At 46.1% G+C, this 12537-nt stretch overlaps 1 protein-coding gene across 3 annotated transcripts in view; it reads left to right on the top strand.

Moving 5' to 3' along the window:
• Positions 1-12537, top strand: part of LOC126540226 (chymotrypsin-like protease CTRL-1) — a 139154-nt gene that overhangs the window by 73795 nt on the left and 52822 nt on the right. For all 3 annotated transcript variants that reach the window (XM_055075895.2, XM_055075894.2, XM_050187024.3), the window contains exons 4-5: positions 5084-5116; positions 7147-7217. In XM_055075895.2, the coding sequence (XP_054931870.1) occupies positions 5084-5116; positions 7147-7217 (104 nt within the window). The remainder of the gene's footprint in view (positions 1-5083; positions 5117-7146; positions 7218-12537) is intronic.

Below are 12537 nucleotides of genomic sequence, written 5' to 3'. Positions count from 1 at the left end.
TGCTTCTTGCGCTACTTTGCTAATGCAAGCAGTAAGGGAAACAGGACGGAGGTTCTCCAAGCTGGGTGATTTACCTGGCTTGGGAATTAGGACCACTGTGGCCTTCTTCCAACTCTCCGGTACAACGCCTTCCTCCCATACCTCATTTATGTCCTTCAATGAAGCTTGAATTGCTTTGTCGTCCAAATTTCTTAAGAGCCGGTTTGTAACTCCATCGAGGCCTGGGGCAGACATTTCGTTTAGATTGTGCAGGACTTCCCTGATCTCAGCTTCCGAGAATGGGAAGGCCAGCTCTGGGGCAGGAGCGCCCTCATACTGATGAAGGGGGGGGGGAGAACCTGGTCTTTGGCCAAATGAAAAGAATTTGTTGGCTAGTTTCCGAAATATGGAGGCTTCTGAGGTGCCTTTTATTTTTTCTTTATTAATTAATCAATCTATGACTAGTCTATGATTGCATTTGGACTGTCCATCCTCTAAGAGACGTTTGAAGAGGGTCCATTTGCCTCATTTGCGCATATATCCATCCGCTTCCGAGCAGGCGCCTCTCCATTGCGGTTTATTAAGTTCGGAGTAATGCTCCTCAATGTGTTTATTGAGCTCTGCGATCTTTCTCCGTAGCCTGCGATTGAGTCTTTGTGTTTTCCATCTCTCGAGGAGAGAGCGTTTGGCTTCCTGGAGGTGCGCTAACCTTGCGTCCATCCCTGGGGCATGAAAATCTAACTATTTCGTTGGTGGCCTTCTCTACATCCATCTGGATCTGTGCAGGCAGTTCACTGAAGGTGTCGTTACTGCCTCATCTTCACCTCTTATGTTCTTAAAGAGGTCCCAGTCTGTGTATTTATAGGTTTTGGGAAGAGCTGCTATTGTTTCCATCCTGAGTTATATTATGTAGTTGTCGCTCCCCAAGTTCTCCTGTAAGTTGGACCACTTGGCCATCGCATTTCTAGTGAATCTGAGATCAGGCGTCGTGTCCCTGGCGAACGAGTTTCCCAGCCTCGTCGGGAAACGTGGGTCCGAGACCAGCGTTAGGTCTAGATTTGTGCTCGATGTAATTAGGTTGGCCCCTTTCTTTGTTCGTGTTACAGAACCCATACCGGGGTGGGGAGCGTTGAAATTTCCTGCGAATATTAAGGGCTGCGATTTCGCAGTGGTTGCGACCCTATTTAGTGCGACCCTTATAAGCCGAAGCAGAGCTTTACAAGTTGAGAATGAAAATGTTACGTTGGATTTTTTCGTGGGGGATGATTTCAATTAACTGTGCCTCGAAACCGGATTTCTTATCCGAGTTAGAAATTTTGACTTCGTGCTCCTGAAAAGAGATGTCGTTCCTGACGAATGTGGCGACACCTCTGCCATTTTCTCCTTTTTTGGCTAACCGAACGGTAGCCCGATAAATTTACCTTCTCACTAAGTAGTTCTTGCAAGAGCAGGACCTGCAGCATTGGCGCTTGTGCTTTGATTAGCTGCAATAGAGTAGCCTTGCGCCTTTAGAAGATGGGGCAATTCCACTGCCAGATAATTATGTTTCCGGCTTGTCACGCTATTATGATTTCTATTGAACTAACATAGCCTCAGGGAACTCATGTTATTGGGATCCTTCTGTACTTTCTTGGCCCTTGCAATGGTGTCAGTGGTGATGGTCTTGTATTTGCTACAGTCTATCATTTTCGTTTTAGACCCGAGGACGCCAACTCTACGTGTTAGGTTGGAGAGGCTACTGTTCATATGCTCGACAGTGCTAGATTGAATGGCTAAGGCCTCTCTCATCAGCGTGAGCGATTCCACAATTGCTGTCAAAGACGCGAGAATGTTTGGCTCTTGCTTATGGTCCTGAACGGGGGACTCGTCAGTTTGCATGCGCTCTCTTTCCGTGGTCCCTGGGGGGGGGAGGCGAGCTTCGCGCTTATTCGACCCTTCTGCTCGAACCGGGATGGGTAAACCTACTTCGCAGTGTTCACGCGACTTATGGAAGAGTTCGAACTCAGACCTCAGCGTTCGTCGTGCCTATTTAAGCTGTGCACTTTCTTTCTTAAGCATTAAAATCTCAGATTGTTCTCTTTTATGCTCCGGCGAGATGCCCTGAGTTACCTTTTTGCCGCTTGGGATGTTCATCATGGCCTTGTCCGGTCAGGACATTGGTTCCTGGATTCGGACCCTGGAGCCCAATCATCCTTTCGAACGGGAGCGTCTGCGGCCGGGACGCCCTCTGGAACGGGGCGGGAGCGGCCTTTCGATGCCGATATGTTGCGTCGGGGGGAGGAGAAGGGTTTCTCTCCCGCCATTGCTTCTCCGCCGTTAGCTGTGTCGAAGCCACGTGGTCCTGCCGCCAGCTGCGCGGGCTGTGCGCGCCTGCGGCGCCGCCGCCTTCGGCGCACGATGTATGGCACCTGGAGGAGGAGGAGGAGGAGTAGATTTTAATGAAGAGAAAGGAGGGGAGGTCGGCCTGGAGAGCATGTCTCTAGCCTGCTACTCCTCACTGGGGAAAGGGGAAGTGGGAAATACAGGGAAAGGTAGGTGGCGGGTGATTATGTTATGGTACAATGAGATACTATATACACGTTGTCCAATATGCGGATGCGCACTGGAGAGGCACCTGGAAGCGTTGTTCGCACTTGCGGTCTGCCGTTTGGTGTGCCCCACCATAGATGGCACACCTGGGATCCCATTGATGATCCTCTGATTGTGTCAGCCACATCCGTGGCATTTTTTCTGATCTTCACCTTTCGGGCAAATGTCGGCCCTGTGGCCCAATTCTGCACACGCATAACAAACGTCTAATTGCTTGCGATACAAGGAGCAAGGGTAGCGAGCACCATCACACACGACGATTAGGGGGACCGTGTGTCCGTCGAACAACACGTCTTCTTGATTCTTCCAACCCCCAGAGCGCCGGGGTTTCTCCGGTTGGCGATCATCTCGGTCAGTTCTGCGTCACTGATATCCAGGTTGATCCGGCGGATCACTCTTTTACATGTGCCGTCCGACGCAGCCACGTAGGCCGCCACTTCTAGGACAATATTTGCCATACAAATCTGTTGAACCTTGGCGTAGGCGCGCGCATTCGCCTCGAACTGCGTGGCAACCTCGAGAATGTTCTTGAGCGGTTCGTGCACAGCGTGTCGTCGAACACCTGCTCCGCTGTTAGGGAAGCCGCCTTGGCGAGCGCACGGTTGAAGATAATAAGGTCCGTCTTCTTAACATCCAACCCTCCACGAGGCCGTATAATGGTCTTAAAGTGATCCTCAGGAAGGTTCGCAATTCTGGAAGCTTCCACGACTCGTCTCAATACATTCTGTGGTGCGGCAGTGCGCGCACCGCCATTACCGATCCCTTTCGCTGACGTGGGCGAGTTAGAACCACACCGCTCGGCAAGTTTCTTCTTTTTGCTCATGACGTCGATCCAGCCTGAGTACTCCGCTTCATCCGGATTGATTTCCATGCCTTCTACAACCGAGGTATTGAGGTTGGAGGCAATTTTCTAGCTCGAGGCCATTTTCTAGCTCGACGACGCGTTGGGGCTAGGTTCGCCGCCTGCCCGATCGCCTCGTATGGTTTAGCACGTTAGGCGTAGCTGCGCGCCAACGTGGCGTGCGGTGGAAAAGTCGCGGGAAAGTCCAAAAAATCCACTGCCGGTAAGATTTGGGTAGCCGCTTGTTCCTTGGAGCAAACTGCGTCGATTGATACACAGCTCCTGTGGGTTGAGGCAAAAAATATGATCAAAAACGTTTGTAGAAACGGGAACCGACGTGCTCGCACATGTGCGTTCGTAATCGTTGTCTTCTTCCTCGAAATAACCAGGTTGATTTCTTTTTTGATGTGTACTGTAACAGCCTGAGTCTTCAACGCATCGAGGACCACTCAGAGGCTTCGCGAGCTTCATTGAGGTGGCTAAAGGTCGTTTGGCGGATGCAAAATAAGCGTTGCAATCTTCTGGGTACCTTGGCGGCATCTTGAGGCTCGTGTAGTGTATCGGCCAGCGTCGGTGGTGAATGCTGGCACCACTCCTGCCTGCAGTATTCCAGGCCTTAGCGTACTAGACGGAAGGCCCGCCATTCGAAAAGCATCACTGGCCTGTACCTGCAAGGTGCGGCTCGGCCCAGGCCCGAGCTTCAAACTGCGGGTCTTTGCAGTGGGCTAGTAAGCGTGTATAATAACGTTGGCATTGTAATAAAACATTTACTTTTTGAGAGATGTCTCAGGCGTTGCTTATTCTCTGTTTCACGCTGCTTAATTTCGGCGGTACCAACCTACCAACTCGCCTAGCTAGCTGTTTTAGTAAAGGATGCACGGTATATTCATTTTATTTTCTTGTATGCCCAATAAAAGGACCCGCACTATGGATCCCTCCAATTCTATATGTGCTTGCGCTCATTCACTCTTAGCGTTTCCGAATGCGCAGCGCGTCAGACCGAGTTCGAGTGGTGCCTCCTCTTTTGAGCACTGGCGCATGCAGCACTGCTACATCTCCAGCAGTATGTTTATGCTTAAATGTGTGCAGTAGCGTATCCGTAAATTAGACTCGTGTAGCTTCGAGCCTGCTGCTGATTTGCGTCTTTTCCGACATGCTCTTAACTTTTTTCCTCGTTCTTTCTGGCATTTACAAAATATATGGAAACCTACTCTCTCGCTCTTTGTTCCCAAGTTATCAAAAGCTTGCGTTTATGGTTTCTGCAAGGCCTATCACGCATGACCAGTCGGTAATTGCTAATAAACTGAGAACGAAAACTTATTGCAACACTTATTTAGGACGTTTCCTAAGTTTAGTTCACCCGCTAGTCACTAATTTCACTTGTAACATTTAGTTAATCATGTGTAATCTAAATATTTACTCCATTTGTGACGTATCTTATCCCCGAACACAAATTTTCGTCTGGCTGACTTCTGTTTCTTTATTAAAAACTCGGCACTTCGTACTTTCCTGTCAAGAATACTATATCATTTGTTACCTATTTGCCGGACGCGTAGTGTTAGAAGAAGAAATAGCCCGCAAGATAGTTGAGTACTGCTTGGGTTCAAGATAAGCCTGAAAAGATGCGAACGTTTTTTAGAAGATATCTCTTGTTTTTCTTTTTTTTTTTCACAGATTGTCAGGCAATCGCAGTCAAGCGACGTCCAAGTAAGTGAAAATCAGGATTATGCAATGTCAGTATGAATACTATAAGCTTTTGGCTGTGCAGCATAGTGAAATTTTTTCAGAAACAATTAAGTTAAATAAAGGAAATCAATTCAAGCCATTTCCCTCAAAATACGCGCTCGAATCCTTGCTGATACACTTCTGATGGTATTTATATTGGAATCAACGTAGTGCTAGGAGTTTGTTGAAATACAAAGCAAGTTATTAAACATGAGAATCAGCACCAGCGCAAGCACGTTATTGAGCACTGTAGAGGATGAAGCAAATCCTAAATAAGAAAACACCTAATTGTTTGTCATTTACATGGGTCAAGTAAAACAGCTGTCGCCATATCCTTGTTAATATTCTCAAATATTTTGTCATTTCAATTGAAGAAGCATTGCTTCTGCATCCCAACCGTTGAAATGTGCCATTTCCATAACAATTCCTATTCCCTAAACTGTGGCTTATTTCATAACGTTGTTATGAACTATGTCCCTCTAGTAACACTGCTCAAGGACGGCGTAGAGGAGTTTCATAGAGGCTATACGAGAAGGAGAAGGAAGTCGTATAATGAAGCAACATGACTTGGTCACTGCTTCGTGTTCTATACATCTGCTGAACCACGCGGTTCGTTCACTAGCCATCTAATCCACGGGCAGTAAACACGGTGTCACGAGGTGGTTCGTTGCCACCGCTCAACGCCATTACAAATAAGAATTGCTAAAGCTGCCATCGCTGTTTACAGCGGAAGCATGATACAACAGTCCCGCTTTTGCACAAATTCGTAGTTAATTTATTGGGTGCAATAACTCTGCTGTAAAAACTGTAAAAAAATATAAAATGCATATTATGAGAAGTGGACGCTATTAATGAAAACAATGCCGTCCACATGTACGCCGCGAACTGTTACGCTGGCTTATTTACTTTTTGAGACTCTTCCTACGAATCCGAAGGTGAAAACATTTTTCCTGTCAATAAAATTCATACAAATCTTATCAAGGCAATGGCTAATTATGGCATCCCCTTCCTCCTAGAACTGTGAAATGTCTGCTGTTTTCGTAGCAGGCATTGAGCTTAGTTTGATCTGGTGTCTTCTGTAAAAGCCCACAGTTGTGAAATTAAATGGACTCTACAGCTTACACTTTCGCACCCGCCGTGGTTGCTCAGTGGCTATGGTGTTAGGCTGCTGAGCACGAGGTCGCGGGATCGAATCCCGGCCGCGGCGGCCGCATTTCGATGTGGGCGAAATGCGAAAACACCCGTGTACTTAGATTTAGGTGCACGTTAAAGAACCCCAGGTGGTCGGAATTTCCGGAGTCCTCCACTACGGCGTGCCTCATAATCAGAAAGTGGTTCTGGCACGTAAAACCCCATAATTTACACTTTCTTGCATTTTCGCAATCTCCCAATAAGCCCATAACCATATTCTGCTACCGTAATCTGCGCACCGTGGTCATGAGTGGAAAATAGGTGAAATGCCTTGCCGCACTTCTTTATTCAAAGCACATTTTTTTTTGTTTCATAATACTTTAGCAGCGCGGTACCAATTACCCGGTCTATTACTAATTCTGAAAGGCACGCTTCATTTAAGGCCATGTTCTATGCTGCGTGTGTTTTGTAGTTTGCTACCGCCATTCTTGTTTTTCCCTGCGATGATTCTTCCGTTTTTAATTCTCGACGATTTTCCATGAAATTATATACTGCTTGCCATTCCTTCCTTCTTCGATATTTTTGTCTTTGGAGTAACTTTCAAATGCTGTTCCTGAGAAGTGTTCGTGTGTATTTTTGTGTGACGCTCTGCTATTTCTCAATCCCACTTCTCAATTGCTCGTTTTCTTTTACTATTATTTCAATTTCCGGCAAGTCGATTCAGCTCAGGCCTAAAGGTTCTCTTTGACGATCCGTAACCAGTTGCACCATACAAGTTAAACACACAAAGAAAGTTTAACGGCTTCCAAGATATACAATAGAAAAGGTAATGAGCCAGCACACATAAAAAAGCATCTTCTTTTCTGTTTCCCTCCTTGCAGTTTCGCTCAGTGATATTCAGGCACGAATGGTCTTAGGAGATTCCGTTTCCAGCACCATGTATCCGTTCATTGTAAGTATAACATGGGTTGTGTTCCCGCTTGAAGTAATGAATAACAAAGGCTCACTTTGTCACATACAGAAATTCAAAAGACCGCCTGCGACTTTTAACACAAACCTTCCCATCGTGTTCTTTTACTCGAAAAAGTGGACATTGTTGTTCATAACATGAAGTTTGATAACTGACTAATCATCAAACGTTTACTGATCTCCTTTCTAACTAGTAACGTTAAGGCGCATACTGAAATTTCGCAACAGAATCAAGTCATTTATAAAGGCACAGCCACGTGCAATGAATTTAGAAACCAGCCCAAGTTTGCTTTCCGTAAATATGCATTTTTCTTTCTCCTAATTTGTGCATTAAAGTGGACAAATACAAAAAACACGATCTTATTTCATAGCACAGTTTCAAATTTGTATGTGTTGCATCATGATAGCATCATCGTATGATAGCATCATCGGAATCGTTTTATGTGGATTTTATTCGAAAGTGATTAGCTGCAACTGCTAAATTGCAGTATGTGCGGAAAAGTAATAAGTTTTAGAGTTTATTTGCGAAAATTTAATAACTATTTGAAATCTATTTTAATTTCTTGTACAAATAACGTGCACCTAAGGTAGTCGAGGTCAAGGATAAGAATCATACGACATGCCTCATGTTATTTTTTAAAATTTTGTTTCGTTTAAAGCATACCTTACATTATTGAGTTCACATTTGAATACACTAGTCCACCTACTTCAAGTGTTGATTATTACGCAAATATTTTCATGTCTGTGAAGATTGTGATAGTTATTTTTGAAATATTTTATACTTTCAATTAGATTGTAGGCCACTACTAGAGTTGTGCAATAATGCGCAGAATTCATGATTTAAAACTTACCCGGACTTTACCATGTCATACACAGCATAGATAGAGACGGTTCTCTTTTGCGTTGCAAGGTCGTAAGAAACCAGCTATGCCGTTTTACACTACGTTCGAGCTAGTGCTGAATTGACCAGTCAATGAATGAATCAGTCAAATAATTATTCAATCAAGCAAGCAGTCAAACATGCATTTCTTTTACTTTATTTAGATTTTTTGTGTCCATGAAGTACCTAGTGGCGAGACCTGAGGACAAATTAGTGCTCTGTGTTGTTGGTAGATTCCCCTTCATATCCTCAAACATGAGTACAAGGAATCATGCACCTCATTCGGACAGGAATTATAGCGGGTACAAACAGGAATATTTACGCGTCTACTTAGGATCAGAAACATGGGCCAAACCTCCAAAAGTGGCAGAACAGCGACCTGCTATATCATCACTTTCAATCCCATTACACGGGTGCAAACGAGGACTTTTGCTCCACTTTTTTTTTAAATAAGTGTGCTCATGGCCGAATGACAAGCCACAGCGGCAGCCTGCAGCCTACTTTTTTCTTTGACACATAGATCTTTGATAATATAGGGTATTCATTATTTCGTCCGCAATATGTCATGTTTTCCACCACGCACATCGTGTTCACGTGCGTCATGCCATGGACATAAAGTAGTGCAACAATATGGCTCAGCATATAGCTTTCACATATTGTTATGAGCCACCTGTCCCACGCAAGAAGCACCTGTCCTGCTCATTTTTAACATTTGCCCGTAACATGTTTCATGGAGGTGCAGGGCATATCCGAAGGACACCACGGAGCTTCGCAGCGGACATCTTTTGGGTCGCACGAGCATGTAGACTGAGTGACCCACTGCCTATGTCTCGGCTACCATAACATCAGTTGTTCTGGCCAAACCCGAAGACGCTGTTACTTTTCCCGGTACTGACTCCACGGAGGTTGAAGGCTGGTTAGCCCAACACCATCGAGCAAGCAAGAAGAACAATCATGCTGGCTAACGTTATCTACTACCTCAAGGGAAGGGCCCCTGTTTGGTTCGAAAGACATGAGGTGGAACGGACTAGTTGAGACCTATGCAAGCAAAAACTACAGAGCCACTTCGGGAATTCGGTCGGGCACTAGCGAGCTGCTGAGAAGGAACTCTCGTGCCTGCCCCAAACATCAACTGAACCATATGTCTTGTGCATTAAGGGCGTGTTAGCTCTGTGTCGGCTCGTTGACAACAAAATGCCTGAAGCTGACAAAGCCAGCCATATACTTAAAGGAATCACCGATAACGTGGTTAATTTAATGATATATGAGGACTGCTCGACCGTCGACGATATCATAAGAGAGAACCGACGCTTTGAGGAAGCGAAGAGCCGTAGCGTCACGATACAATTCGTACGGCTCCCTAACATCGCCTTTACGTCAACGTATGAGGACCACCCGCCTAACACAAAAAGCTTTCTGCGTCTTGTGCGGCGTGAGATAGACGCAGCGTCTCCATCTGTTCCTCATGCCCGTTCTTACGATGAGTCCCACCCGGCAGTATCGTTGATCCAAGCAGTCGTACGTGAAATGTTGGCGAACACAGGCATTCATCCCATCTGGGCTGTAAGCCGCCCTGCGACCAGCAATTTCTTTTGACTTCCCTGCCCACAATCGACGTATCCCGAATACCGCGATCCCAACCAGTGATGCACGTGTGGAGACACATGAGTATGCTCCACCTGTAAAGGGATGGGCCATATTTCCAGCCATTGCCGCTGTCGCCGTCATCTAGTCCCACGTACATTACCACCCGGAAGACGGTCAGTCCTCTTCGATTCATGCTCGCAATGACCCCCCGCTACTTGTTGCCCCAACTCCACGACCCCACGCCATCCCCACAGAAGCACCGTTCGCGCTCTCCGTGACCAGTCGCTGGCCGTCGCTATACCGTCGTCGTCCACTTTCGGAAAGCTGACCAGTGCCGGTCCCAGAGGTCATGCTGCATTGGCCAACTGCCCCGGAAACCGTCTGTTGACACTGGCTGTCCGACAAAACCTTTTCGGCATAGAAGTGGACGGCGCGCCTGTTTAGGCGCTTATAGTAGCTGATGCGAAGAAACTATTTGTCATGAGCTCTCGCCTTTCTCGTCGTCTGCGCAAGGATCTTGTGCCTGCCACGTCGCCTGGCGTTCGCGTTGGCGACGGCGGTACACCTTCCATGGTTACCATGTGCACTGCGCGTGTGATTTTCACTGGCCACCAGACCTCAGTACTTTTCACCGTTCTACAACGGTGTCCGATGGCGTCATCTTCGGCTGTGACATCCTGAGCACCCATTCTGCCCTCATTGACTGCTCATCTGGCCTTCTACAGTTGGAACTTCCTTATGTACCTCAACTCAACACCTAGTTGCTACCGCGCTTATGTGTCGTCGAGTTTGTTCTTCTCCGACCAGCCACCGCAACGCTTGCCACGTGGACCTTAGAGCTGCCAGTTTGTGAAGATGCCCATGTGATCTCCCCTTCTTTCGGCGTCCTTTTGAAGTGGTGTGCTGAGCTCAATCACTTTATTGTGACTGTTGTGGAAAACCGGGTGTGTTTACCTACTCTCAACTTTGGACGCACCCCACAATTTCTTCCCGAAGGCATCAAGTTGGGCCGCATATCACCTTTAGACGCGTGCGATCCTCTCGCCCTGGCTATCGATTCTCCACAGTCGTCGCCTGCAAGTCCGGACACGAATACTTGACGAGCCTCTTGACGGTATGATTGCTCTTGACATGTCCCCTTCTCAATCCGAAGATCTTCGCAGATTGTTAGCATCTTCGCGGGATGTCATTGATTTTTCCTCGCGCAATATTGGCTAGACATCTCTTGTAACCCATTGCATCAACCGCAGGGATACTAGATCCATTCGTAGGCATTCTTACAGAGTGTCTGCGTCTGAATGCAATGTCATTCAAACAGAAGTTGAGAAAATACTGACTAAGGACGTCATTGAACCATCTGTGAGTCCTTGGGCATCCCCTGTGGTGCTTGTACCCGTAACCACATTGCCTGAATTAAAGTGCTTTAATCACACTCGCAACAGATACTTCGAAATGTTCTCCAGGATAGTAAATAGTGTGGTGTTTGATCAGTATTATGTCTCTGCACCGAATGCGGGTGATGCAGCAGAAAAAGCTTTCTGTTGCTCTTCTGAGTTAAATGGTGGTGAATGTTTTTTTCCAACACATGAAAAAGGACTACATGAGCACTCCACCCTATACCCTCAAATAATGCATCGTTGTGCGAACAGGTGAGCATGTCATTATCAATTTTCGAGGATGATTGGCGATATCTAGTATGTTTGAATTCATTTCGTGTTTGGTATTATGGTCAGCACCCTCTAGCGTTCCTGGTGATAAATTCGCGTGTTCTGTCGTGTCCCATGTTCCTTGTACAGAAAACCTCCTACATCTCTTTACAATGGAATGACATATGGGTAAAGCCCCTGACTTTCTAGGAACAAATTGGATAGTTTACTTTCTCTTAGAAAAGGTAGAAGCGTAAAAACTGGATTATGTTGGCCACGTTCCTTCAAGTATTGTTTCTTTTTGCCTCAATATATGGAAGGGCACTTTGTCTCTATAATATTTGCTCTAAAGTTTTTTAGGACGCGTAGCCTATTAACGCGACCATATTTCGATCATCATAGTACCTTGATGCATGCGATACTTCACAGTTCTAGGTGCCGGCATGTTTGGCAATCAATTAGAGCATGTAACATACTTCTGCGTGTGCAGCCGCAGCTTGTAGCTGCCATTGCTGGCCTCTTCTTTCGGCGAGGACCAGTTTGTCTTGAACAGAGTTCCTTAATAGCTCCCGTATTATAAGATGCACCCGAAGGATGTGGCAACTATGGCGCCGCTGGCATCTAACAATTCTTATTAGGTCTTACTGGTGATCGAGCTCACTTCAACTCTTTGTGGTTTTGCAACCAATGTCCAAATTATAAATCAGCGCACGGGCTGTTTCAGTCCAACGAACATCACCGCAATACAGTTCAGAAGCTTGTGCTGCTGGTCGGGAGATGAAAAAGTCACTGTCAGCAGATGACAAACAGCTACGCAAGAAACCCTCCAGTAGCTTCCTTGAGGGAACTTTACTTCTGTTGTTTGATATATTAATCAATGAAAAATAAGTAAGCGTTAAACAACGCGACACGCAAGTGTTTATTATCTTTGTGACCTGCTTCGTGACCACACTTGAATATATGTACAGACGCACTATGATGGGGCCACCGATAATTGCAACACTGAAGACTTCTCGGCATCTTTACACAGCTGTGTTGTATTTAACCGTATGCGAAAGGCGAACGTTGACACGATAAACTACACACGCACTGGAATATTTATCTGCAAGCAGAATAAGCAGGACAAGGAACTCAATCCGCTATTGGTTGTTGGCGTTCTTACATCGAACTCTTCACTTATTATTCAAAAT

This window comes from Dermacentor andersoni, chromosome 2, assembly GCF_023375885.2.
Source record: "Dermacentor andersoni chromosome 2, qqDerAnde1_hic_scaffold, whole genome shotgun sequence".
Taxonomy (NCBI): Eukaryota; Metazoa; Arthropoda; class Arachnida; order Ixodida; family Ixodidae; genus Dermacentor; species Dermacentor andersoni.
Note: the sequence above shows the minus strand (reverse complement) of the source record. Positions and strands in the feature narration are given on the sequence as shown.